The 26068-nt window shown below is 44.2% G+C and overlaps 1 protein-coding gene across 1 annotated transcript in view; it reads left to right on the top strand.

Moving 5' to 3' along the window:
• INTS2 (integrator complex subunit 2) overlaps positions 1 to 26068 on the top strand; it is a 1434855-nt gene that overhangs the window by 151075 nt on the left and 1257712 nt on the right. The window contains exon 4 of the mRNA XM_044054536.1: positions 25566 to 25679. Coding sequence (XP_043910471.1) covers positions 25566 to 25679 — 114 coding nt within the window. The remainder of the gene's footprint in view (positions 1 to 25565; positions 25680 to 26068) is intronic.

Consider the following 26068-nt stretch of genomic DNA (forward strand, 5'->3'; position numbering starts at 1 on the left):
AACTGCTCTGCCTTCATTACCCAGGTTTCTGTTTACCTTCAGTAGTACTCGTCATGCCAGTGTTTTGTACACCTTATTTTTCAGTTTCATTCTTTGGTCCCACAGTACCCTGATACAGTGCCAAATGGCTGCAGCCCTTCTGATTCTAACTGTGTCCTCCTCGTTCAGACCTCCCTTCTCTTCACCCACTCCTCCCAGATACCTAAAGCTATTAACCTGGTCTACTGTTTTCCCTTTTGTCTCATTTTTCAGCTTATTCTGATTTCCTTCATTTGCTGCCATTACAATGGCCTTTCTTTACAAACATCTTTATTAAATTATCACTTAAGACGTAGGGATGCATTAATAGAAAACAAACCATAACAACATTTCTTCTATTTACATTATACATCACATATCTTTTCTTTCTTTGTAATTATCATCAGTCCAACATTACATAAATTATTTCCTTCCCTTAAACCTTACTCCTGCTCCTGAACATTATTCTGCATATATTGTTCCTACAGTTTCCATTTATTTCTATGTAATTTGCTCATTCCCTTTTGTAAAGATGTTCTTTGTGTTTTACTGTTGCAGTCATTACAATTGGGGTTATCCTGCTGGCAGGCTACCCTCAGTCGGCCTGAATTCCAAAGTCTAGGTCCGGTGTCGGTTGCTGTCACCTCTTCCCTGACGTCAGTGCGCCAGGGGTATAAAAGATGCAGCCGATGCCATTTTCTTCAGTCTTTCTTGTTGCGCGGTGCCCGAAGCAAAAGCAGTTCGCAAGTGCCGGTCAACCGACTCCTGTGATTTTCGTGTTTGAATTTCAGATCCGAAGTCTTCACCAAAAACTAAGTACCCCGTTGGGGAAACTTTTTTCTTGCTCCAGACCAATGTCAGAAAAAGTTAATAATTGTATTCCTTGTGGGAAGCATGTACCGTATAAGGACTTTCATTCTTACTGTATTCCTTGCTTAGGCCCTGACCACGACGTTGCTAGTTGTCGGTTTGTGCTAGATTTAACCAACGCACTATTAAGCGTCGGTACGATTTTACATCTCACTATTTTGGCAGAAGATTTAACTATACAATGTCATCGGATAGCCATCTGACTACCGGAATTCACAAGAAATGCAAAGAAAAGGACAGGCATCGGAGGTCCAAAACAGACGACGAGGCTTCTTCTAAGCCAGTCGCCAGTTCTCAGTGAGGCGCCTTTGCAGCCCCTGATGACCGCTACTTTAGACTCGCAGGCCGCTACCGACTCCCATGTGGAGTCGGCCAATTCGCTAGAAGCTCAAGGTATTGGACCTTCGGAAACTATTCCCCTCAGATGGGTCCGGAGCCACTGAGCAGGCATCGGCTTCTGAGGGTGTTTTCAGACCTACTCAATTATATGTTAAAACAACTTCAGCTTCAAAGGCAAAGACTGAAGCACCTTTAAAGACAAAGAAACAAGTACAACAGCCTCATGGATAGGCCTCCATGCATAAAAAATAGATGCCCAAAATGGCTGAAGACCTAATTACTTTGATCAGGGGTTCCCATCCCCCTCCTGATAAGAGGCCTAGGCAAGAGACAGAATATGAATCTTCAGATCAGGTTTCCATTTCATCTGATTCCTCTTCTGATCAGGAATACTCTCTCCCTCCCTATGAGGATTCTGATGCTGAAGAATCTATCCCTTTAGCCTCTCCTCCTGAGGATTATTCTTTTGGGGAAACTTTACATACCATGAAGGGAGCATTTCCACTGGGAGAGACAAGATTTTTCAGAATCTAAGAAAAGGCTCGGAGACTTCCTTTTACTACCACAACACAGGCCCCTAGCTGTCCCACCTGTGTTAGACATTGTAGATGATGTATTTTCAGAGTCCAGTCTGACCCCTGACTCCTTACCTCCAGCTCCTGTTAAGCCAAACAGGTACTACAGGGTTCCTGACTCTCATAAATTCCTTTTCAAAAACCCTGCTGCTGACCCAGAAACTCTCTCTCAGGGTCCCAAAGGGGTCAAGGCTTCCACTGCAAAAAACCCTGCTCCCTCTGACAGGGATTCAAGGGCACTGGACAGATGGGGAAAAAAGATTTACACTTATGCCACCTTGGCTATAAGGGCTTTCAATTGTCAGTTTCATATGCTCAAATATCAGCAATATATTATGTCACTGCTTAATCAGAAAATGTTGATAAATTCTGAATGTGCAGAAAACAAAGAATGCAGGATTTATTGCATGCAGCTGAACAAGTTGGAAAGCATACTTTGCAATGTGATTTTGATTCTCTGGAGGCCTTCTGCAGGGCCGCAGTTACGGGTTCTGTCATTAGGAGACATGCTTGGTTAAAGGAACAAAATGTACCTGATCATGTTAAAGCAAAATTATTAGATGCTCCATTACAGCATGATGCTTTGTTTGGTGTTAAAGCAGAAGAGGTGTTAAAGAAAATGGAGGACAAAGCTAAATCTATGCAAACAGTCAAGGATTTCTTACAGGTACAGCCACCAAGATTTAGCAGACACTGGCCTACAAAGAATTGGTCCTTTCCAGTGTCAGACAGGCCACAAAGGGGCAGATACAGATGCCATAGAGGCAGATCCCAGCCCCAAGGTTCGTACAGGTCTAAACAATGGGGTGCTTCTACCTCCTAAACTGGAGAAGACAAATCACGGCCATACAGGAAACAGTCCCAATGACTTCCCCCTGCCTGCACCAAGCACTTATCTTCTGGCAGCACCTTTAGGGGGGAAAACTAGCACTATTTTCACAAAATTGGCACATAATAACCCAGGGCAAATGGGTCTTAAACATAGTGTCACAAGGCTACAAGTTTCACTTCCATACCCTGCCAAGGGCAAACGGTTGGCCAGACCTGCCAAAACATCAATGGGCAGAGGCACAAAAACAAGTCTCATCTCTCATGGACATGAGGGCCATTCAGCAAGTACCAGAGCAAGAGCAGGGACAAGGATTCTATTCAAGACTGTTCTTGGTACCCAGAAAGGACAAAGCCTGGAGACCAATACTGGACCTATCTATTCTAAACACATATCTGGATATTCCAAAATTCAAAATGTTGACTCTACAGCAGCTTCTGCCCATGTTGGGCAAGAAGGCTTGGCTTGTGACTTTAGATCTAAAAGAGGCATACCTGCATGTCCCAGTCAGACAAACATGCAGAAGATACCTCAGATTCAAAGCTGGCTCAATGCACTACCAATCCTCTGCACTGCCCTTTGGCTTATACACTGCTCCCAGGGTCTTCACAAAGTGCCTGGCACCACTAATTGCATTCTGCAGACAAAGAGGAATACAAATATATCCTTACTTGGACGACTGCCTCATTCAAGCAAAGAGCAAGGACATATTCTACTACAGCATCTGGCATTTGTAAAGAGATTACTACCATGCCTAGGGTACACGGTGAATGAACAGAAATAAAAACTAGTACCCTCACAAGAGATAATATTCCTGGGTGCAAGCTTAAATACAACTTCCCAGATGGCTTATCTCACTCCAGACAAACAAAGGCAACTCATTACCTATTTCAAACTGTTGGCAACAAAGGCCCAATTATCTGCAAGAAAAATTCTGCAGGCTTTGGGCTTCATGGCATCTTGCATTCTACTAATTCCATATGCAAGACTGCATATGAGGAAACTTCAGTGGTACCTAAAAAGTGTTTGGACTCAACATTGCCACAGCCTGGAAACAATAGTTACTCTCCTTCCCTGCAGCAGGAGTTTCGATAGTGGGCAAAGGTCTGTCACCAGAACAATGGACAGCCATTCACTCTACTCCCAGCCACACAGACATGAAAAACGGATGCATCGGATTATGCCTGGGGAGCCCACATGGCAGGAAGATGTAGTCAAGGCACATGGTCCGCAAACCAAATGCATCTACATATCAATCAAAAAGAGATGCTAGCTGTTCAAAATTCCCTGACAGCCTTCAAGGACCTACTCCATCCGGGACAGCTACTGATGAAGACAGACAATACCACGGTCATGTGGTATATAAACAAGCAGGGAGGCACTCATTCTTAACCCCTTTGCAGACTGGCCATGACTTTGTGGGACACAGCATTGACTTACCAAGTACATCTGCAGGCACAATTCCTGCCAGGAAAGGTAAATACTCTGGCAGATGAAATAAGCAGAAACCTCATGGATCCCCACGAGTGGAAATTGGATCCACAAGTCTTCAGCATGGTAACAAGGAAATGGGGATGCCCGGACATAGATCTATTTGCCTCACCTCACAACTGCCAACTAAAGAGATTCTGCACAAGGACTTATCACAGACAAGCATGGAAAGTGGATGCCCTATCTTTCAGCTGGAAAAACTATTGTTTCCAGGCTGTGGCAGTGTTGAGTCCAAACACTTTTTAGGTACCACTGAAGTTTCCTCATATGCAGTCTTGCATATGGAATTAGTAGAATGCACGCCAGTACTGGTATCCAGTCCTAAGGAACTTGTCTCAATGCCCAGCCTGGACCTTACCTCAAGTGCCTCATCTACTGTCACAACAGAACAATCAGATCAATCAGATCCTGCACAGCCAACTCAAGACCTTAAGTCTGGCAGCATGGCAGATAATGTAGTCATACAAAACACACCTCTTACTAAAGCGGTGATGGATGTCATTTTGGAGGCCAGGAGGCCTAGTACTAGAAAATCCTATGCTGGAAAATGGAAGAGATTCTGTGCTTGGAACCAGGCACAAGGAATTGACACAGCTGTACCAACTATTCCTCAGATTTTGCAATACTTGACTGAGATGATGGACAAAGGACTATCCTTTTCATCTATAAAAATTCATGTCTCTGCCATTTCGGCTCATTACAATACAGAGCCACCAATCTTTTCTCATCCTTTATTAAGGCAGTACCTCAGGGGGGCCAAAAATTTAAGGCATCTAAGGAGATCACCAATACCTGCATGGGACCTCAACTATGTCTTGGAAAAACTCACCCTGCCTCCTTTTGAACCAGCCACTACAGCTGATATAATTTTTTTTTATCTTTGAAAACAGCTCTGCTCCTAGCAATAACTTCTGCAAGACGAGTCTCAGAGCTAGAGGCACTCATGGCTGTGGAACCTTTTATCATTTTTTATCCAGACAGGGTTTCTCTGAGGACAAACCCGACATTTATGCCTAAGGTAGTGTCCAGTGTGGCCCTTAACCAAACTATTCATCTGCCTACCTTTTATCCAAACCCACAGAATAAGGGGGAGAGAATTCTGCATTCTTTGGACATGCACAGACAGCTATGCTTCTATTTGAACAGAACCAAAGCTTTCAGAAAGACGGAGCAATTATTAGTGGCATATGCTGCAGGATCACAAGGAAAGGCTATCTCAAAGCAGACTATTTCTAAGTGGATAGGCCACTGCATTCGTTTCTGCTATTCACAACATGGCAAGCCAGTACCTAAGGGCATTAGGCCACATTCAACCAGAGCAGCAGCCACTTCAGCAGCCTTCCTCAGGGGAGTACCAACCAAAGATATTTTAGAGGCTGCTACTTGGAGTTCAGTGCACACTTTCACAAGCACGATCACTTACCACTTTACTCTAAATCCAGAGCAGGCTTTGCCACTGCAGTTCTGCAGGGCCTAATAGCCGCTCCTAATGCTGTTTAGCTCCAGCCTTCCAACCTTAGCTTTGGGATTCAACCCAATTGTAATGACTGCAACAGTGAAACACGACGAACATAGTACAGTTGTGTACACTTACCATAAATGTAGATGTTCGAGTGTATTCACTGTTGCAGTCCAGGTTACCCACCCACCACCCCCCATTTCTTTGCCCGAACTTATCTGTACTTCTCTATTCTATACAATCTATGTGGTGTATTTGCTTGTAGATGAAGGCAAAATATATTCTTTGGTGCATGCATGTTTTATTGACATATTTTTAGCCTACCATTTTGGGGGCACCTGACATCTGGGGCAAGAAAAACTGAAGAAAATGGTGTTGGCGCACTGACGTCAGGGAAGAGGCGACAGCAACCGACGCTGGACCTAGACTTTGTAATTCAGGCCGACTGAGGGTAGCCTGCCAGCAGGATAACCCCAATTGTAATGACTGCAGCAGTGAATACACTCTAACATCTACATTTATGGTAAGTGTACACAACTGTACTATCTCTCTCTCTCATTTTTTTCTCTCTTTTACAGTATTTAGCTCAATTAGAGTTGGTTTAGACTTTGATTTCCATTTTGTAGGAATTCCTTTTTTGGCAGCCAGCAGAATTAAACTTAAGGCTTTACTGTGCCCTAGGCAATTCACATCCTGTGTTCAACCTCAAAAGTATTTCCTTAGCTACACCCATTTGCTCAACTAGAATTTTGACAGAGCACTCTTGTAGAGAATTTGTAAAATCTGCCAGCTCATTACACTCTCAAAACAAATGTTCCCAGTTGCCTTTGTCGTCCCTACATACCTCCAACATTTGATGTCTACCTGAGGAAAAAGTATTTGAAATTTGCTTCGGGTATAAAAATATGTTTACAAACACCTCCAAGCAAAAATCCTAAACCTTCTGGATTTTGTTGTATATTTTGGAGCCATAAGTATATCCTCCCATTATTCTCTTGTAAATTCCATTTCCAGTTTTGCTTCCAATCCTTTCTAACCTTTTCTGATTGGTTCTGATAGTTATTAAGTATTTGATATGCCCTATTAATTATCCTTTTTTTGTAACAGCAGCATCTTTTCTAGATTCAACTAAAAACTCTACTAGACCAGGTATTTCATTTATGATTCCCCTCTCCCTTTCTCTTTATATACATGGCAATTGTGTTATCTCTACTCCATTTAATCCCTTGTTCCTTCAGTTTTGCATTCCATACCCCTATCTTATGCTGAAGTTCTTGTTCAGGATCTACTTGCAATGCCACATCATTCCCATACAGCACCTTTGTTAATCTCTTCCATCTGACCTGCTTGCTGCTGTAATCCATCACCAGTGTGAGCAGCAACAGGCTCAGAGCTAAAACCTGAAGCATACACACTCCTATTGGGAACCTGTCTGTGAAAGCAAACACTTGTGTTATTGGGTCCACCACCAGTTCTCCTTATGTACCTTATTTCCTTACCTGGCCCTGCCACGTCTGTTCCCACATATGTTGCTTTGAGACATTGACATCATTCCTCAACTTCAGCTGTTCCTCATCTTCCGAAGGTGCTAGTGCCCTGAGTATTTCTTTGAACTCTTGTGATTTTGCTCTTGTCAACCTCTGCATCTTCAACCTAGTCTCTGTTGACCTTAGAGATTTCTCTGACTACTGCTTGGAACCGGGTTTACTTTGAGGGCTGACTGCTTCACTGAAGATTACTTTACAATCGATTCTACCCCAGTGCCTTTTCCTTACTAGGAGGAAGTCAGCTGGAGTTGCATGATGGCCACTCTTTTATTTGTGATCTTGTGACTCTATTTCTCATGCTGAACCACATGTAGGCTGCCTCCAAGCCTTTTACCAGAGAGAAGTCTAGAATGGCCTGTCCTTTATTCCTGATGTTCTTCGTGTTTCACTGTTGCAGTCATTACATTTGGGTAATCTGCTTGCAGGTTGCCCTCAGTCGGCCTGATTAACAAAGTCTTGGGTCCTGCGTCGGTTGCTGTCCCTTCTTCCATGACGTCAGGTCTTCAGGGGTATAAAATATGTAGCCGACGCCATTACATCAGTCTTTCTTGCCATGCGGTGCCCAAAGCAGAAGCAGTTCGCAAGTGCCGGTCGGCCGACTCCTGAAATTTTCGTTTTCGAGTTTCAGAACCGAAGTCTTCAACTAAAAGCTAAGTACCCCATTGGGGAAACTTTTTCTTGATCCTTCCTGATGTCAGTAAAAGTTAATAATTGCATTACTTGTGGAAAGCAAATGCCTCATAAAGATTTTCATTCGTACTGTATTCCTTGCCTAGGCCCTGACCACGACATACCTTGTTGTCGGTTTTGTGCTTTATTTAATCAGCGCACTATCGGTCGTCTGTATATTTTTGCCTCTAAATATTTAGGTTCTCGGTTTAATTATCCAGAAATGTTGTCGGTTAGCCATCTGACTACAGAAATTTCGAAAAAACGCAAAGATAAACACAGAGACAGGCCGCCAAGGTCCAAAACTGCTGACTATTCTCCTAAGCCAGTCACCAGTTCACCAGTACTCAGTGAGGTGCTTTTGCAGCCCCTGATACCCGCTACTTCTGATTCGCAGGCCTCTACTGAGACCCATTCGGTGTCCGGTATGCCGCGAGATACTTCAACTATGGAATCCGCGGATGTCTCTACCTTGGATGGGTCCAGAGCTGCTGTGCAGGCACTGGCTTCGGAGGGTGTATTCAGGCCTACGGACTTGCATATTAAATTGATGCCTCCTTCATTAATAAGGCCTAAATCTCGATCCAGGTCTAAAAAACCGACGCCCAGGCCACATGCTCAGGCCTCTATGCCTAAACAAAAAATGATAAAAATGGCTGAAGATCTAATAACTCTAATCAGGGGTAGTCAACCCCCCCCCCCCCCCCCACAAGAGGTCTAGGCCTGAGCTGGATTATGAATCTTCTGATCAGGATTCTGTTTTTTTCTGTTTCTTCTGATGTCCTGGATTTGTCCTTACCTACTTATGAGGATTCTGATGCAGAGGACTCTATTCCCTCTGCTTCCCCTCCTGAGTATTTTTCTTTTGGGGAAACCTTACATACTCTGAGGGAGCATTTTCACTGGGAAAGCCAGGAATTTTCTAATTCAAAAAAGAGGCTTAGGGATTTCCTTCTCCTACCTCAGCATAGGCCTTTGGCTGTTCCTCCTGTACTAGACATTGTTGATGATGCTTTCTCAGAATCCAGTTTGGCCCCTGATTCCCTGCCTCCTGCTCTCAGTAAACCTGACAGATACTACAGGGTCCCTGAGTCCCATAAGTTCCTTTTCAAAAATCCTATTGCAGATCTAGAGACTATTTCACAGGGACCCAAGGGCATTAAGGCTTGTACTGCTAAAAATCCTCCCCCTTCTGATAGAGACTCCAGGGCGCTGGATAGATGGGGTAAAAAGGTTTATACTTCAGCTACCTTGGCAATTAGAGCTTTAAACTATCAATTTCATTTGTTAAAATATCAGCAACATGTTATTGGACCACTTAAACAGAAAATTATGTTGATTCCTGACTGTGTGGTAAATAAAGACTTACAGGATTTAATGCATTCTGCTGAACAAGTTGGAAAACGTACTTTGCAATGTGGTTTTGATTCCTTAGAGGCCTCTTGCAGGGCTGCTGTTACTGGGTCTGTGCTTAGAAGGCATGCTTGGCTTAAGGAGTAATCTTTGCCTGACCATATTAAAGCTAAATTGTTGGATGCTCCTTTAAATCAGAACCGCCTGTTTGGCAATGAGGCTGAAGAAGTTCTTAAAAAGATGGAAAATAAAGCTAAATCTATGCAAACTGTTAAATATTTTTTTACAAGTTCATCCTCCTAGATTTAGCAGACACTAGCCTTCTAAGAATTGGTCCTTTCCAGCCCCTTCCAGGTCTTCTCAAGCCAAACCCAGACACAGCAAAAACCCCAGGTTTCAGTCCCAGGGGACACAGAACTAAGCAGTGGGGGGCCTCCACTTCCAAATCTGGGAATAAGACTCCCCCCTATGATAAACTGTCTCAATGACTTCCTTTTAAAAATTTCCAAGCACTTATCAACTGACTGCCTCTTTTTTGGGGGGGGGGGATTGCTCTTCATGCAAAGAATTGGGAATTCATTACCCAGGACAAATGGGTTTTAAATATAGTGTCCCGGGGATACCGATTTCACTTCCACACGTTGCCAACTCAAGCGGGTGGCAGGATCTACCCCCAAATCAGTGGGCAGAAGCCCAAAAGCAAGTACTTTCTCTCTTAAGCATGGGGGCAATTTAACTGGTACCAGAAGAGGAAAAGGGACGAGGTTTCCACTCGAGACTTTTCCTGGTACCCTGAAAAGACAATTCATGGCATCCTATCCTGGACCTGTCTACTCTAAACACCTTTCTGGACATTCCAAGATTCAAGATGCTGACTCTTCACCAATTACTTCCTATGCTCGGCAAAGACGCCTTGCTGGCAACACTAGATCTAAAAGAAGCATACCTGCACATCCCAATCAGGGAATTTTGCAGAAAATACCTACGTTTCAAAGCAGGCTACACACTCTATTAGTTCTCTGCACTGCCCTTTGGATTATCTACTGCGCCCAGGGTATTCACAAAGTGCCTAGCTCCAGTGATTTCATTTTGCAGGCAAAGAAGTATTCAAATATACCCATATCTGGACAGTTGTCTAATTCAGGGAGAAAGCCAGGACATACTTTTGAATCATCTGACGTTTGTAAGAAGGGTTCTAACTTGTCTGGGGTACACCATAAACGAAAAGAAATTACAACTGGTACCTTGTCAACAAATTACATTCCTGGGAGCAAGCTTGAATACAACTTCCTAGATGGCTTACCTCACGCCAGAAAAGCAAACTCATTTGACAACCTACTTCAAACAAGTGGCCACAACAAAAACCCTGCTATCTGCAAGACAAATACTGCAAGCCTTGAGGTTCATGGCCTCCTGTATTCTTCCAATTCCATATGCAAGACTGCATATGAGGAAACTACAGTGGTATCTAAAAAGCCTATGGAGTCAACATTCTCACAGCCTAGAAACAATGATTCCTATCATACCTTGCCTACGCATAGAGTTCCTTTGGTGGCAGAGGCCTGCCACCAAAACAAGGGACTACCTTTCATACCACCCCCTGCCGCCGAAACCCTAACAACAGATGCGTCAGACTATGTATGGGGGGGCTCACCTGGCAGGGAAGTGCATTCAGGGCAAATGGAACCCAAGTCAAATGCACCTGCATATCAATCAAAAAGAAATGTTAGCTGTACAGAATGCACAGCCTTCAAGGGACTACATTCTTCCAGGACAACTAATAGTAAAGACAGACAACACCACGGTTATGTGATACATGAACAAGCAGAGGAGTACACACTCTTTCCCCCTCTGCAGACCAGCCATGGCGTTGTGGAACACAGCCTTGAGCTACCAAGTGCACCTACAAGCTCACTTCCTGCCAGGAAAGTTAAATACACTGGCAGATGGACTAAGCAGAAACCTTATGAACCCACACAAGTGGAAACTGGAACCAAGGATTTTCAACATGTTGACAAGCGAATGGGGGAGCCCGGATATAGACCTGTTTGCCTCCCCAGCCAGAACTACCAATTGGACAAATTTTGCACAAGGACTCCCCACAAACAAGTCTGGAAAGTGGATGCTCTGTCCTTCAGCTGGAAAAAACTATCAGCCTATGCCTTCCCCCCGCTGCCTCTGCTCACCAAAGTACTACTAAAAGTCAAACAGGACAAACCAAGGATTATTTTGATTGCTCCAGACTGGCTGTGCCAATACTGGTACCCCTTCCTTCGCAATGCGTCATGGTTATCTCTGTGGCCCCTGCCTCAGACTCTTTCCCTGCTGTCTCAGCAGGAGAACCAGATTCTGCACCCTCGGCTTCAAACACTGAACTTTGCAACCTGGCTAATTACTTAAATTCTCCCTTAGCCTCCCTCAGCAAACCTGTGATGGATGTCATCTTAGAGGCAAGGAGGCCTAGTACTAGAAAAATCTTATGCTGAAAAATGGAAAAGATTCTGTGCCTGGAACCAGTCTCAAGGGATGAGCACAGCAGCGCCCAATTTACCTCAGATTTTACAATACTTAACTGAGATGCTTCACAAGGGCCTGTCTTTTTCTTCCATTAAAGTCCACGCCTCAGCCATTTCAGCTCATTATAACACAGAACCTCCCCTCTTCTCTCATCCACTGCTCAAGCAGTACCTCAGAGGGGCCAAAAATTTGAGACCACCCAGGAGAGCTCCAACCCCACCCTGGGACCTTAACTTGGTATTGGAAAAGCTCACTCTCCCTCCTTTTGAGCCAGCTGCTACTGCAGACTTAAAATTTCTTTCTTGGAAAACAGCTTTCCTTTTAGCAATCACTTCAGCTAGAAGGGTATCTGAATTACAGGCCCTTATGGCAGTGGAGCCTTTCATCATCTTTCATGCGGACAGGGTATCACTCAGGATCAATCCATCCTTCATGCCCAAGGTGGTATCCAGTGTGGCTCTAAATCAGTCCATTCATCTGCCAACCTTCTTTCCCAATCCACAGAGCAAAGGGGAACGGATTCTGCATTCCTTGGATGTGCACAGACAACTTAGATTCCTCTTGGACAGGACTAAACCTCAAAGAAAATCTGAACAACTGCTGGTAGCATTTGCTGCAGGGGCAGAGGGGAAGGCTATTTCAAAACAAACCATTTCTAAATGGATAAGCCATTGCAAGCATTTCTGCTTTAAGCACCATGGAAAACCTATCCCCCAGGGGATCAGACCTCACTCCACCAGGGCTGCATCTACTTCTACAGCCTTTCCCAGAGGCGTTCCTACCAGGGACATCCTTGAAGCTAATACCTGGAGTTCTGTACATACTTTCACCAAGCATTACCATTTGCCAATTTTCTCTAAATCCAGAGCTGGCTTTGCCACTGCAATCTTGCAGGGCCTTATAGCTGCTCCTAATGCTATCTAAACTCCTCCTCCCAACCATAGCTTTGGGAATCTACCCAAATGTAATGACTGCAACAGTGAAACACGAAGAACATAGTACAGTTGTGTACACTTACCATAAATGTAGTTGTTAGAGTGTATTCACTGTTGCAGTCCTGGCTATCCTCCCTCCTTCCCCTTAACTTCTATTGGCTATACCTCTGCTTTCCTTTAATATGCTTAAAAGCCTTTTTGGTGTATTTGCTTTTTTGTTGCAGGTTATGCCTTTGTGTTTTTTATGTTTAATTGCTCCGCATTAGTGGGGCACCTGACATCTGGGGCAAGAAAACTGATGTAATGGCGTCGGCTGCTTATTTTATAACCCTGACAACCTGACGTCGTGGACGAAGGGACAGCAACCGACGCAGGACCCAAGACTTAATCAGACCGACTGAGGGCAACCTGCAAGATTACCCAAATGTAATGACTGCAACATTGAATACACTCTAACATCTACATTTATGGTAAGTGTACACAACTGTACTTCCCACCCATATGGACCCAGGCAGTCCCCATTAGCAACATAAATTCTTATTGTCCTGCTTTGTCTAGTTGGTTCTGCAACTGTAAGTAAAATGTGTAGAATTTAATTATACTGTTATCCATGGTCATAAATAGGATTGTATTACTTATGATTATTTAAGTGGGTTGTGGTATATTTTAAACAATTTTTTCACCATGTAATAATATATGTTTGCTGTTCTTCATCAGTCCCTTGCATGTAGTATTTGTGGGAAAGAGGTTACCTGTAGCAGCTTCCCACTCCCAAACTTACTGATGCTAACATGTATCAGTTGTCCTCTTTTTTGTCATTTTTCTGCCACTGAACTCTTACAAATTGCATAGTTGCATATGCTTTAAGTGACAACACTGCTGGTAGCTGTATCTCTCTCTATCTGACCCTAAAAAATAGAACCACATGCTATTAATGATCAAACTTGGATGCCTTGGACAAAGCTACAAACATGTACCAGATTGGTGAATACACCAAATGTTGATGACTTAGTGAACTGAAGTGTTTACATTTCTTTGTTCATTTATAATTTTTATGATGTTCATCGTGCATACAGCTGCAGTCATAACAGATGGGTTCTCCTGCCATCTGGCGGGTCCTCGGTCGGCCGAATTCCAAAGTCTAGGTCCAGCGTCAGTTGTCGTCGCTTCTTCCCTGACGTCAGTGCGACAGGGGTATAAAGGAACCAGCCGACGCCATTTTCTTGAGTCTTTCTTGCCGTGCGGTGCCCGAAGCAGAAGCAGTTCGCAAGTGCCGGTCGGCCAGCTCCTGAGATTACGAAAATTTGGAAAGCAAAGTCTTCTTAAAAGCTAAGTACCCCATTGGGGAAACTTTTCTTGCCTCAGACCGATGTCAGACAAAGTTAATAATTGTATTTCTTTTGGGAAGCAAATACCGCATAAGGATTTCCATTCCCTCTGCATACCTTGTTTAGGCCCAGACCACGACGTCTCGGTCTGTCGCTTTTGTGCTACATTCAACAAACGCACTATAAAGCGTCGGGCGGAGTTAGCCCAGCATTATTTTGGGAAAGCATTTAACTATACTATGTCGTCGGATACTCCGACTCCGGTTTTGTCTAAAAAATGCAAAGACAAGGACCGACACACGAGGTCCGCGGCCTCTACCGACACCATGCCAAAGCCTACTACACGTGGTCCAGTTCTCAGCGAGGCGCCTACGCAGCCCCTGATTACTGACGACACAACTTTGACGGTCTCCTGTGCCCGAGGTCGCAGGCTCCTCGGCCCACACCCCGACTACAGATGCCGAAGCCACTCTTGGCGTTGAAACACAGAATGTGGACAGGTCCACCTCCACTCAAGGTGTCTTCAGACCTTCCTCCTCTTTCTCCATCAAGGCTTTCACCAAGTCTAAAGCAACCATGCACTCTGAGACCAGCTACACAGGGCCCATCTCCAGGCCCCATGCCTAAGAAACAGATGCTTAAAATGGCTGAGGATTTAATTACTGTAATCAGAGGTCCTCAGCCCCCACCGGACAAAAGGCCCAGAGTGGAGGAAGATTCCCCCTCCTCTGATCAGGGCTCCATTATTTCAGAACACTTTGATGATCAGGAACAGTCTTACTCCCCTTTTGAAGACTCTGATGCGGAGGAGTCCATCCCTTCTGTATCCCCCCCTGAGGATTACTCATTTGGGGAAACTTTGCATACCTTAAGGGAACACTTCCACTGGGAAGGCCAGGATTATTCAGATTCCAAGAAAAGGCTCAGGGAATTTCTCTCGTTACCCCAGCACAGTCCTCTGGCTATACCTCCTGTCTTGGACATCCTAGATGATGTTTACTCGGAGGCCTGCCTTAACCCGGACTCTCTACTTCCAGCTCCAGTTAAGCCTGACAGGTACTACAGGGTTCCTGACTCACACCAATTTCTATACAAAAGCCATGCTGCTGACCCAGAAACCATCTCACAGGGCCCCAAGGGAGTTAAGGCCTCCATTGCCAAAAATCCATTCCCTTCCGAGAGAGATTCCAGATCCTTAGAAAGGTGGGGGAAAAAGGTATATACCTCGGCTACCTTATCCATGAGGGCCTTAAACTGTCAATTTCATATGCTAAAATACCAACAGTTTTTGTTATCACAATTGAAAAGTAAAATGTCACAACCTGAACAACCAGACTTGAAGGAGTTGCAGGATTTGATGCATAGTGCAGAACAAGTGGGTAAGCATACCTTACAATGTGGTTTTGATGCTCTAGAGGCCTCATGTAGAGCTGCTGTTACAGGATCAGTCATACGTAGGCATGCCTGGTTCAAGGAACAAGCCTTGCCTGATCATGTCAAAGCTAAATTACTAGACGCCCCTCTTCAAAAGGATGTACTATTTGGTGCTAATGCTGAGGAAGTATTACGGAAAATGGAGGAAAAGGCTAAATCAATGCAAACTGTGAAAGAATTTCTACAGGTTCAACCCCCACGTTTTAGTAGAAATTGGCCTTCAAAAACTGGTCCTTTCCTGCCACAGACAGACCCCAAAGAGGCAGATACAGGCGCCCGAGGGGCAGAGGACAAGCCCAAGGATCGTATAGAGCCAGACAATGGCAAGCTCCTACACAAAGAGGTGGTGAGGACAACTCGCAATCTTTCAGAAAGCAAACCCAATGACTTTCCCCTTTGCATGCCAACCAGGTCTCAAATGGCAGCCCCCTTAGGAGGAAAGCTGGCATTATTCTCAAAAAATTGGCATGTTGTCACAAAGGACAAATGGATCCTGGACATTATAAACAGAGGCTACAAATTCCATTTTCACACCCTTCCAAAAATGAGAGGCATGCCAAACCTGCCACACAATCAAAGGGCAGAGGCACAAAGGCAAATTTCAGATCTCATAAACATGAAAGCTATTCAAGAGGTACCTATGCACGAACAAGGTCAAGGTTTTTATTCCAGGCTATTTCTGGTGCCAAGGAAGGGAAAAGATTGGAGACCTATTTTGGATCTATCCATCTTAAACACATTTCTACTCGTACCAAAATTCAAGATGCTCACTCTACAGCAACTTCTTCCCATGCTGGGCAAGGAGTCTTGGCTGGTAACATTGGACCTCAAGGAGGCATACCTGCATGTCCCAATCAGACAAAATTGCAGAAGGTACCTCAGATTTCTTGCAGGTTCAACCCATTATCAATTCTCTGCATTGCCCTTTGGCTTATATACTGCGCTCAGAGTATTCACGAAATGCCTGGCATCAGTAATTGCCTACTGCAGACTTCAAGGGATACAAATATACCCCTATTTGGACGACTGCCTGATCCAAGCGGACAGCAAGCACATTCTTCTGAAACATCTGGCTTATGTAATAATGTTGTTGAACTCTCTGGGATACACAGTCAGCAAAAAGAAATCAAGGCTAATACCCTCTCGGAAGATAATTTTCCTGGCTGCCAATTTGGATACAAACACCCAGATGGCCTACCTCACGCCAGAGAAGCATAGGCAACTAATTCAATACTTCAGAACACTAGCAAATTGCACCAGGCTGACTGCAAGGAAAATCCTGCAGGCTCTGGGATTCATGGCATCTTGCATCTTACTAATCCCATGTGCAAAGCTGCATATGAGGAAACTACAATGGTACCTGAAAAACATATGGTCTCAACACAGCCACAGTTTGGAAACAATAATACCACTAATTCCATGTCTGCAAAAGGAATTTCTGTGGTGGGCTCAAGCATGTCAAACAAACACAGGTCTTCCATTCAGCAAGCCTCAAGCAAATCAAGTCATCACAACAGACGCCTCGGACTATGCCTGGGGGGCGCACATGACAGACCGGTGCATTCAGGGCAAATGGTCCCAAAAAGAAAAGCACCTTCACATCAATCAAAAAGAAATGCTAGCAGTAATAAATGCTATTATAGCTTTCAAGGACCTTCTACAACCAGGTCAACTATTGATAAGAACGGACACCACCACAGTTATGTGGTACATAAACAAACAGGGAGGAACACATTCTTACCCCCTATGCAGACTGGCCATGTCACTTTGGAACATGGCCATGGACTTACAAATGGAACTACAAGCACAGTACTTGCCAGGCAAGGAAAACACACTGGCAGACAACCTAAGCAGGAATATGACAGATCCACACGAATGGAAATTGCATCCAAAGGTTTTTACAGAAATAATCCAAGAATGGGGAACGCCAGACATAGATCTTTTTGCCTCCCACAAGAATCATCAATTGACAAAATTCTGCTCAAGGGTCTTCCATCCAAAGGCCTGGAGAGTGGACGCTCTTTCCTTCAGTTGGACATCAATGACAGTTTATGCCTTCCCTCCTCTTCCTCTGCTGCCCAAAGTTCTATTAAAGACCAAAGGAGACAGACCAAAGATGATCCTCATTGCTCCGGACTGGCCAAGCCAACACTGGTACCCACTCCTGAGGAGCCTGACGCATTCCCCACCATGGACCCTGCCTCTAATGCCTCTTCTTCTGACTCAGCACAGTTTCAAAACTCTTCACAGCCAGCTAAAAACACTCAATCTAGCCGCATGGAAGATTCCTTAGCATCACAACAGGCCCTACTCTCCAAGGAGGTGCAGGATGTCATTTTGGAGGCCAGAAGGCCATCAACTAGAAAAGCTTACTCCGCAAAATGGAAACGTTTTTGTGTCTGGAATGAGAAAAAGGGCCAGGATCCTGAAAACTGAATTTACCTCAAATACTACAATATTTGGCTGAACTGCTAAGCAGTGGACTTTCTTTCTCCTCCATCAAAATCCATGCCTCAGCCATTTCTGCAGAATACAACACTGATCCACCTTTATTCTCTCACCCTCTCCTAAGACAGTTCCTCAGAGGGGCTAAGAATTTAAGGCCTCCAAGGAAACAACCAATACCTGCTTGGGATCTTAATTTCATTTTGGAAAAACTGACCTTGCCTCCCTTTGAGCCAGCTGCCTCATCAGATTTGCAATATTTGTCCTGGAAAACAGCTTTCCTTCTGGCTATCACCTCAGCTCGTAGAGTTTCAGAACTACAGGCTCTCATGGCTGTCCAACCTTTTATCATCTTCCATCAGGACAGAGTTTCCTTACGAACCAACCCGTCCTTTATGCCTAAAGTGGTATCCAGGGTAGCTTTAAATCAGGCCATACATTTACCTACTTTTTATCCTAATCCTCAAAACAAAGGGGAGAGATTACTACATTCCTTGGACATCCACAGACAACTGCGTTATTATTTGGACAGAACAAAGCCTTTCAGAAAATCAGAACAGCTCTTTGTGGCCTATGCGGTAGGAGCTCAAGGGAAGCCAATTTCCAAACAGACAATCTCAAAATGGATAGCCCACTGCATACGCTTTTGCTATTCCTTTCATGGCAAAACTGTTCCTACAGGCATTAGAACTCATTCCACCAGGGCCACAGCCACCTCTGCAGCCTTCCTCAGAGGAGTTCCTACCAAGGATATTTTGGAAGCAGCCACTTGGAGTTCTGTGCATACCTTCTCCAAGCACTACAACCTGCCATTATACTCCAAATCTAGGGCAGGCTTTGCCACTGCAGTCTTGCAGGGAATTTTGGCTCCTCCTAGTTCCACCTAGTGCCTACCACCCCTTTCTTAGCTTTGAGATTCTACCCATCTGTTATGACTGCAGCTGTATGCACGATGAACATAGTACAGTTTTGTACCTACCATAAATATAGATGTTCGAGTGCTAATACAGCTGCAGTCCAGGTTTCCCTCCCTCCTTCCCCTCTTGGGACAGGCCTTTAGGCTAACACATCCTCTTACAACCTGATTGGGGTGTTCATTTATGATGTATTTGCTTGCAACTACTGTATTTTGATTATATTGCACTGCATTATCACACAAATTTATGTATTGCCTTCCTTCTGGGGGCACCTGACATCTGGGGTAAGAAAAACTGAAGAAAATGGCATCGGCTGGTTCCTTTATACCCCTGTCGCACTGACGTCAGGGAAGAAGCGATGACAATCGATGCCGGACCTAGACTTTGGAATTCGGCCGACCGAGGGCCCGCCTGACGGCAGGAGAACCCATCTGTTATGACTGAAGCTGTATTAGCACTCGAACATCTACATTTATGGTAGGTACAAAACTGTACTTTCTTGTTTGGACCAAGACAAAGTGACATGTTTAAGAGTGGTCCCCAGATTAAGTATTGGTTTAGTTTTGTGAACTCATTCTTGTAGTGCCAGTGATGTTCATCGCGTTTCACTGTTGCAGTCATTACTCTTGAGTTATCCTGCTGGCAGGCTACCCGCAGTTGGCCTGAATTCCAAAGTTGTGGTCCGGCATCGGTTGCTGTCGCCTCTTCCCTGACGTCAGTGCGCCAGGGGTTTAAAAGATGCAGCCGACGCCATTTTCTTCAGTCTTTCTTGCTGCACGGTGCCCGAAGCAGAAGCAGTTCGCAAGTGCCGGTCGGCCGACACCTGAGATTTTCGTGTTCGAATTTCAGATCCGAAGTCTTCATTTAAAGCTAAGTACTCCGTTGGGGAAACTTTTTTCTTGCTCCAGACTGATGTCAGAAAAAGTTAATAATTGTATTTCTTGTGGGAAGCAAATACCTCATAAGACTTCCATTCTTATTGTATTCCTTAGTAATCTTGAAAACAAACACTGCCACGGCTGGAAATCACTTCTTCAAAGTTTTTATTCACATTTATAAACAATTGAGCGATTTCTTCCCTCCATTAATCCAAATATTCTGATGAAATCCCTTAATGGAGGGAAGAAAGCCCTCAATCGTTTGTAAATGTGAATAAAAACTTTGAAGAAGTGATTTCCAGCCATGGCAGTGTTTGTTTTCAGGATTACTAGTGGACTTTACACTGTTTGGCTCAATTGTGTGTTGTTGTATTCCTTGCCTAGGCCCTGATCACGACATAGCTAATTGCAGATTTTGTGCTAGATTTAACCAACACACTATTAAGCGTCGGTACGATTTTGCATTTCATTATTTTGTCTGAAGATTTAATTACACAATGTCGTTGGATAGCCATCCGACTACCGCAATTCACAAGAAACGCAAGGAAAATGAAAAGGGCAGGCATCCAAGGTCCAAAACTGACGACGAGGCTTCTTCTAAGCCAGTCGCCGGTTCTCAGTGAGGCGCTTTCGCAGCCCCTGATGTCCGCTACCTCAGAGCCGTAGGCCGCTTCCGACTCCCATGTGGAGCAGACTAGGCTCCTGGAAACTCAAGGTATTGGACACTTGGAAAATATTCCCTCAGATGGGTCCGGAGCCGCTGAGCAGGCATCGGCTTCTGAGGGTGTTTTCAGGCCTACACAGTTATATATAAAACCGACTACAGCTTCAAAGGCAAAGACTAAAACACCACTAAAGACAAAGAAACAAGTGCAGCAAGCCCATGGACAGGCCTCCATGCCTAAAAAACAGATGCTCAAAATGACCGAAGACCTAATTACTTTGATCAGGGGTTCCCTTCCCCCTCCTGAGAAGAGGCCTAGGCAAGAGACAGAATATAAATCTTCAGATCAGGTTTCCATTTCCTCTGACTCCGCTTCTGACCAAGAATACTCTCTCCCTCCCTATGAGGATTCCGATGCTGAAGAATCTATCCCTTCAGCCTCCCCTCCTGAGAATTATTCTTTTGGGGAAACCCTGCATACCATGAGGGAGCACTTCCTCTGGGAGAGCCAAGACTACTCAGAATCTAAGAAAAGGCTTAGAGATTTTCTTTTACTACCTCTGCACAGGCCTCTTGCTATCCTTCCTGTTTGAGACATTGTAGATGTATTTTCAGAGTACGGCCTGTCCCCTGACTCTTTACCCCCAGCACCTGTTAAGCCAGACAGATACTACAGGGTTCCAGATTCACATACATTTCTTTATAAAAACCCTGCTGCTGACCCAGAAACTATTTCTCAAGGTCCCAAAGGTTTCAAGGCTTCCACTGCAAAAAACCCTATCCCCTCTGATAGGGATTCAAGAGCACTGGACAGATGGGGGAAAAAGGTTTACACTTCTGCTACCTTGGCTGTGAGCGCTTTAAATTGTCAATTCCATATGCTTTAATATCAGCAATACTTATTGTCAATGCTTAAACAGAAAATGTTAACAAATTCTGAATGTGCAGAAAACAAGGAAATGCAGGATTTATTGCATGCAACTGAACAAGTGGGAAAGCATACTTTGCAATGTGGTTTTGATTCTCTGCAGGTCTCTTGCAGGGCCGCTGTTACTGGTTCTGTCATTAGGCGAACATGCTGGATTAAAGGAACAGAATCTGCCTGATCATGTTAAAGCAAAATTATTAGATGCTCCATTACAGCATGATACTTTGTTTGGTGTTAAAGCAGAAGAGGTATTGAAGAAAATGGAGACAAAGCAAAATCTATGCAGACAGTTAAGGATTTCTTACAGGTGCAGCCACCCAGATTTAGCAGGAACTGGCCTACAAAGAATTGGTCCTTTCCAGTGTCAGACAGGCCACAAAGAGGCAGATACAGATGCCCCAGAGGCAGATCCCAGCCCCAAGGCTCATACAGGCCTAAACAATGGGGTGCTTCTACCTCCAAAAGCGGAGAAGACAAATCACAGCCATACAGGAAACAGTCCCAATGACTTTCCTCTGCCAGGGCAGCCCCCTTAGGGGAAAAACTAGCACTTTTTTCACAAAATTGGCACATGATCACCCAGGACAAATGGGTCTTGAACATAGTGTCTCAGGGCTACAGGTTCCACTTTCAGACCCTGCCAAGGGCAAAAGGTTTGCCAGACCTGCCACACAATCAATGGGCGGAGGCACAAAAGCAAGTTTCATCCCTCATGGACATGAGGGCCATTCAGCGAGTACCACAGCAAGAGCAGGGACAAGGATTTTACTCTAGACTTTTCTTGGTACCCAGAAAGTACAAAGCCTGGAGACCAATACTGGACCTGTCTATTCTAAACACATTTCTGGACATTCCAAAATTCAAAATGTTGCCACTGCAGCAGCTACTACCCATGCTGGGCAAGAAGGCTTGGCTTGTAACTTTGGACCTAAAAGAGGCATACCTGCATGTCCCAATCAGACAATCTTGCAGAAGATACCTCAGATTCATAGCTGGCTCAATGCACTACCAATTCTCTGCACTGCCCTTTGGCTTATCTGCTGCGCCCAGGGTCTTCACAAAATGTCTGGCACCAGTAATTGCATTTTGCAGACAAAGAGGAATTCAAATATATCCTTACTTGGACGACTACCTTATTCAAGCAGAGTTCAAGGACATTCTACTAACTAAAGCATCTGGCGTTTGTAAAAAGATTACTAATTTGCCTAGGGTACACAGTAAACGAAAAGAAATCAAAACTAGCACCCTCTCAAGAGATAATATTCCTGGGTGCAAGCTTAAATACAACTGCCCAGATGGCTTATCTCACGCCAGACAAACAAAGGCAACTGACTTCTTACTTCAAAATGTTGGCAACAAAGATCCAGTTATCTGCAAGAAAAATTCTGCAGGCTTTGGGCTTCATGGCATCCTGCCTTCTGCTAATTCCATATGCCAGACTGCATATGAGGAAACTACAATGGTATCTAAAAAGTGTTTGGACTCAACATTGCCACAGCCTGGAAACATTAATTACCCTCATTCCCTGCCTGCAACAGGAGTTTCGATGGTGGGCACAGGCCTGTCACCACAACAAGGGACAGCCATTCACTTTACCCGCAGCCAGGCAGACACTAACAACGGATGCATCAGATTATGCCTGGGGGACCCACATGACAGGAAAATGTATTTAGGGCACATGGCCCGCAAGCCAGATGCATCTCCATATCAATCAAAAAGAAATGCTAGCTGTTCAGAATGCCCTGACAGCTTTCAAGGATCTACTTCGTCCAGGACAACTACTGATAAAGACGGACAGTAGTCATGTGGTACATAAACAAGCAGGAAGGCACACATTCCTACCCCCTCTGCAGACAAGCCATGACTTTGTGGGACACAGCATTGACTTATCAAGTTCACCTGCAAGCACAATTCCTGCCAGGAAAAATAAATGATGAACTAAGCAGAATCCTCATGGATCCCCACGAGTGCAAACTGGATCCACAAGTCTTCAGCATGATAACAAGGAAATGGGGATGCCCAGATATAGAGCTATTTGCTTCCCCTCCCAACTGCCAACTACAGAGATTCTGCACAAGGACTTATCACAAGCAAGCATGGAAAGTGGACGTCTTATCCTTCAGCTGGAAAAACCTAACAGTATATGCCTTTCCTCCACTGCCTCTCCTCCCCAAGGTACTCCTAAAGGTCAGACAAGAGAAGCCAAAAATTATGTTGATTGCCCCAGACTTGCCACACCAGTACTGGTCCCCAGTCCTAAAGAACTTGTCTCAAGGTCCAGCCTGGACATTGCCTCAAATTTCTCGCTTACTGACCCAACAAAACAATCAGATCCTGCACAGCCAACTCAGGACCTTAAATTTGGCAGCATGGCGGATAATGTAGCCATTCAGAACACTCCTCTCTCCAAAGCTGTTATGGACATTATTTTGGAGGCCAGGAGACCCAGTACCAGAAAATCTTATGCAGAGAAATGGAAGAGATTCTGGGCTTGGAACCAGGCACAAGGAATTGACACATTTGAACCAAATATTCCTCAAATTTTACAATACTTAACTGAGATGCTGGACAAAGGCCTATCCTTTTCATCAATTAAGATTCATGCCTCTGCCATTTCAGCCCATTACAATACAGAGCCACCTATCTTTTCTCATCCTTTAATAAAGCAGTACCTCAGAGGGGCAAAAAACATAAGACCTCCAAGGAGAGCACCAGTACCTGCATGGGACCTCAATTATGTCTTGGAAAAACTCACACTGCCTCCTTTTGAGCCAGCCTCAACAGCTGATATAAAATTCTTATCCTGGAAAACAGCTATGCTCCTAGCAATAACCTCTGCAAGATGAGTCTCGGAGTTACAGGCACTCATGGCTGTGGAACCTTTTATCATTTTCCATCCAGACAGGGTTTCTCTGAGGACGAACCCGACATTTATGCCTAAGGTGGTGTCCATTGTGGCCCTTAACCAAACCATTGACTTGCCTACCTTTTATCCAAACCCACAGAACAAGGGTGAGAGACTTCTGCATTCTTTGGACATACACAGACAGCTACGCTTCTACTTGGACAGAACTAAAGCTTTCATAAAGACTGAGCAACTTTTAGTGGCATATGCTGCAGGATTACAAGGAAAGGCTATCTCAAAACAGACTATTTCAAAATGGATAGGCCATTGCATTCGTTTTTGCTACTCACAGCATGGCAAATCAGTGCCTAAGGGCATTAGGCCACATTCAACCAGAGCAGCAGCCACTTCAGCAGCCTTCCTCAGAGGAGTACCAACCAAAGACATCTTAGAGGCTGAAACTTGGAGTTCAGTGCACACAAAGCATTACCACTTACCTCTCTACTCTAAATCCAGAGCAGCTTTGCCACTGCAGTTCTGCAGGGCCTCGTAGCCTCTCCTAATCCTATTTAGCCCAGCCACCCATTCTCAGCTTTGGGATTCAACCCAAGAGTAATGACTGCAACAGTGAAACATGATGAACATAGTACAGTTGTGTACCTACCATAAATGTAGATGTTCAAGTGTATTCACTGTTGCAGTCCAGGTTACTCTCCTTCCATCCCCCTTTCTTTTGCTGGGTCTTATCTGTACTTCTCTATTCTATACAACCTATGTGGTGTATTTGCTTGTAGATGAAGGAAATGTTTACTTAGTGCATGCATGTTTATTAGCATAATTTATTTAGCCTACCCTTTTGGGGGCACCTGACGTCTGGGGCAAGAAAAACTGAAGAAAATGGCATCGGCTGCATCTTTTATACCCCTGGCGCACTGACGTCAGGGAAGAGGCGACAGCAACCGACACCGGACCAAGACTTTGTAATTCAGGCCGACTGTGGGTAGCCTGCCAGCAGGATAACCCAAGAGTAATGACTGCAACAGTGAATACACTCGAACATCTACATTTATGGTAGGTACACAACTGTACTTTCTGGTCCAGCATTGTACATGACATCTAATTGGATTAAAAGGAGTTGGTTATGATTACTGGCCTTCCTGCCCAGATGTTCTTTTGCTCTTTTACATCTACTAATGGAGATTCTAGGCAGCATTAGTTTTATTTATTTATTTATTGCATTTGTTGATGGGGAAAGTCCACTGGGCGTAGGAAGAGCCCGTTTTTAGTGGAGGCCCAGGGAGAAACGCTCCACAGTATTACATAAATAAGCTCCACAGTAATACATACATAAGTAAAACAACAATGTTGAAACATAGGACAGTGTCATTCCATTAATTACATACAAAAATCCTTAACTATATGCAAGAGTAGTTCTGCTCCTTTTATGAACTGGATCTGTAAATGGTTGGGAACTGGATTTGAAGTGTAATCTTAACTTACATAACATTTTGCGTATTCCTTTAGAGCTGCCATCGTTGTTACCCATTGTTGATGTGGCAGAGGCCTTACTTCATGTTCGAAATGGTGCCTGGTTTATGTGTCTGCTAGTGGCTAATGTTCCAGACAGCTTTAATGAAGGTATGTCAGTCTGATAAATGAAAAATTCAAATGTATATCTACCCTATTTTAAGTAATAATAATGTTTCTTTGCCAGTAGAAATTGTAGCTGTTGAAACCTACCTGAGAGTTTTGATAGCCTGTTTTTAGATCCATTTTGTTGAGAGTGTGTGTATTTACTTTATATAGCAATTTTTTTTCTTGTTATAGTTTGTTTTATGTGAGAGTGCTAGTATAAAGGTTTTATTCTTGAATTTCTTATTATGTTTGTAATTAATAGGAACAGATGCCTCTATATAACTGTTTAGATGAGAGCAGAAATCAGAGTTCGTTTTGGCCAGAGATTCAGTAGGCGAAGGCAAGCAGATTTTGTGCCTGGAGGGGAGATTATTAATTAACTATAGGGAATT

Source organism: Protopterus annectens, chromosome 13.part0, assembly GCF_019279795.1.
Source record: "Protopterus annectens isolate FY-2018-M chromosome 13.part0, PAN1.0, whole genome shotgun sequence".
NCBI classification, from domain to species: Eukaryota; Metazoa; Chordata; order Ceratodontiformes; family Protopteridae; genus Protopterus; species Protopterus annectens.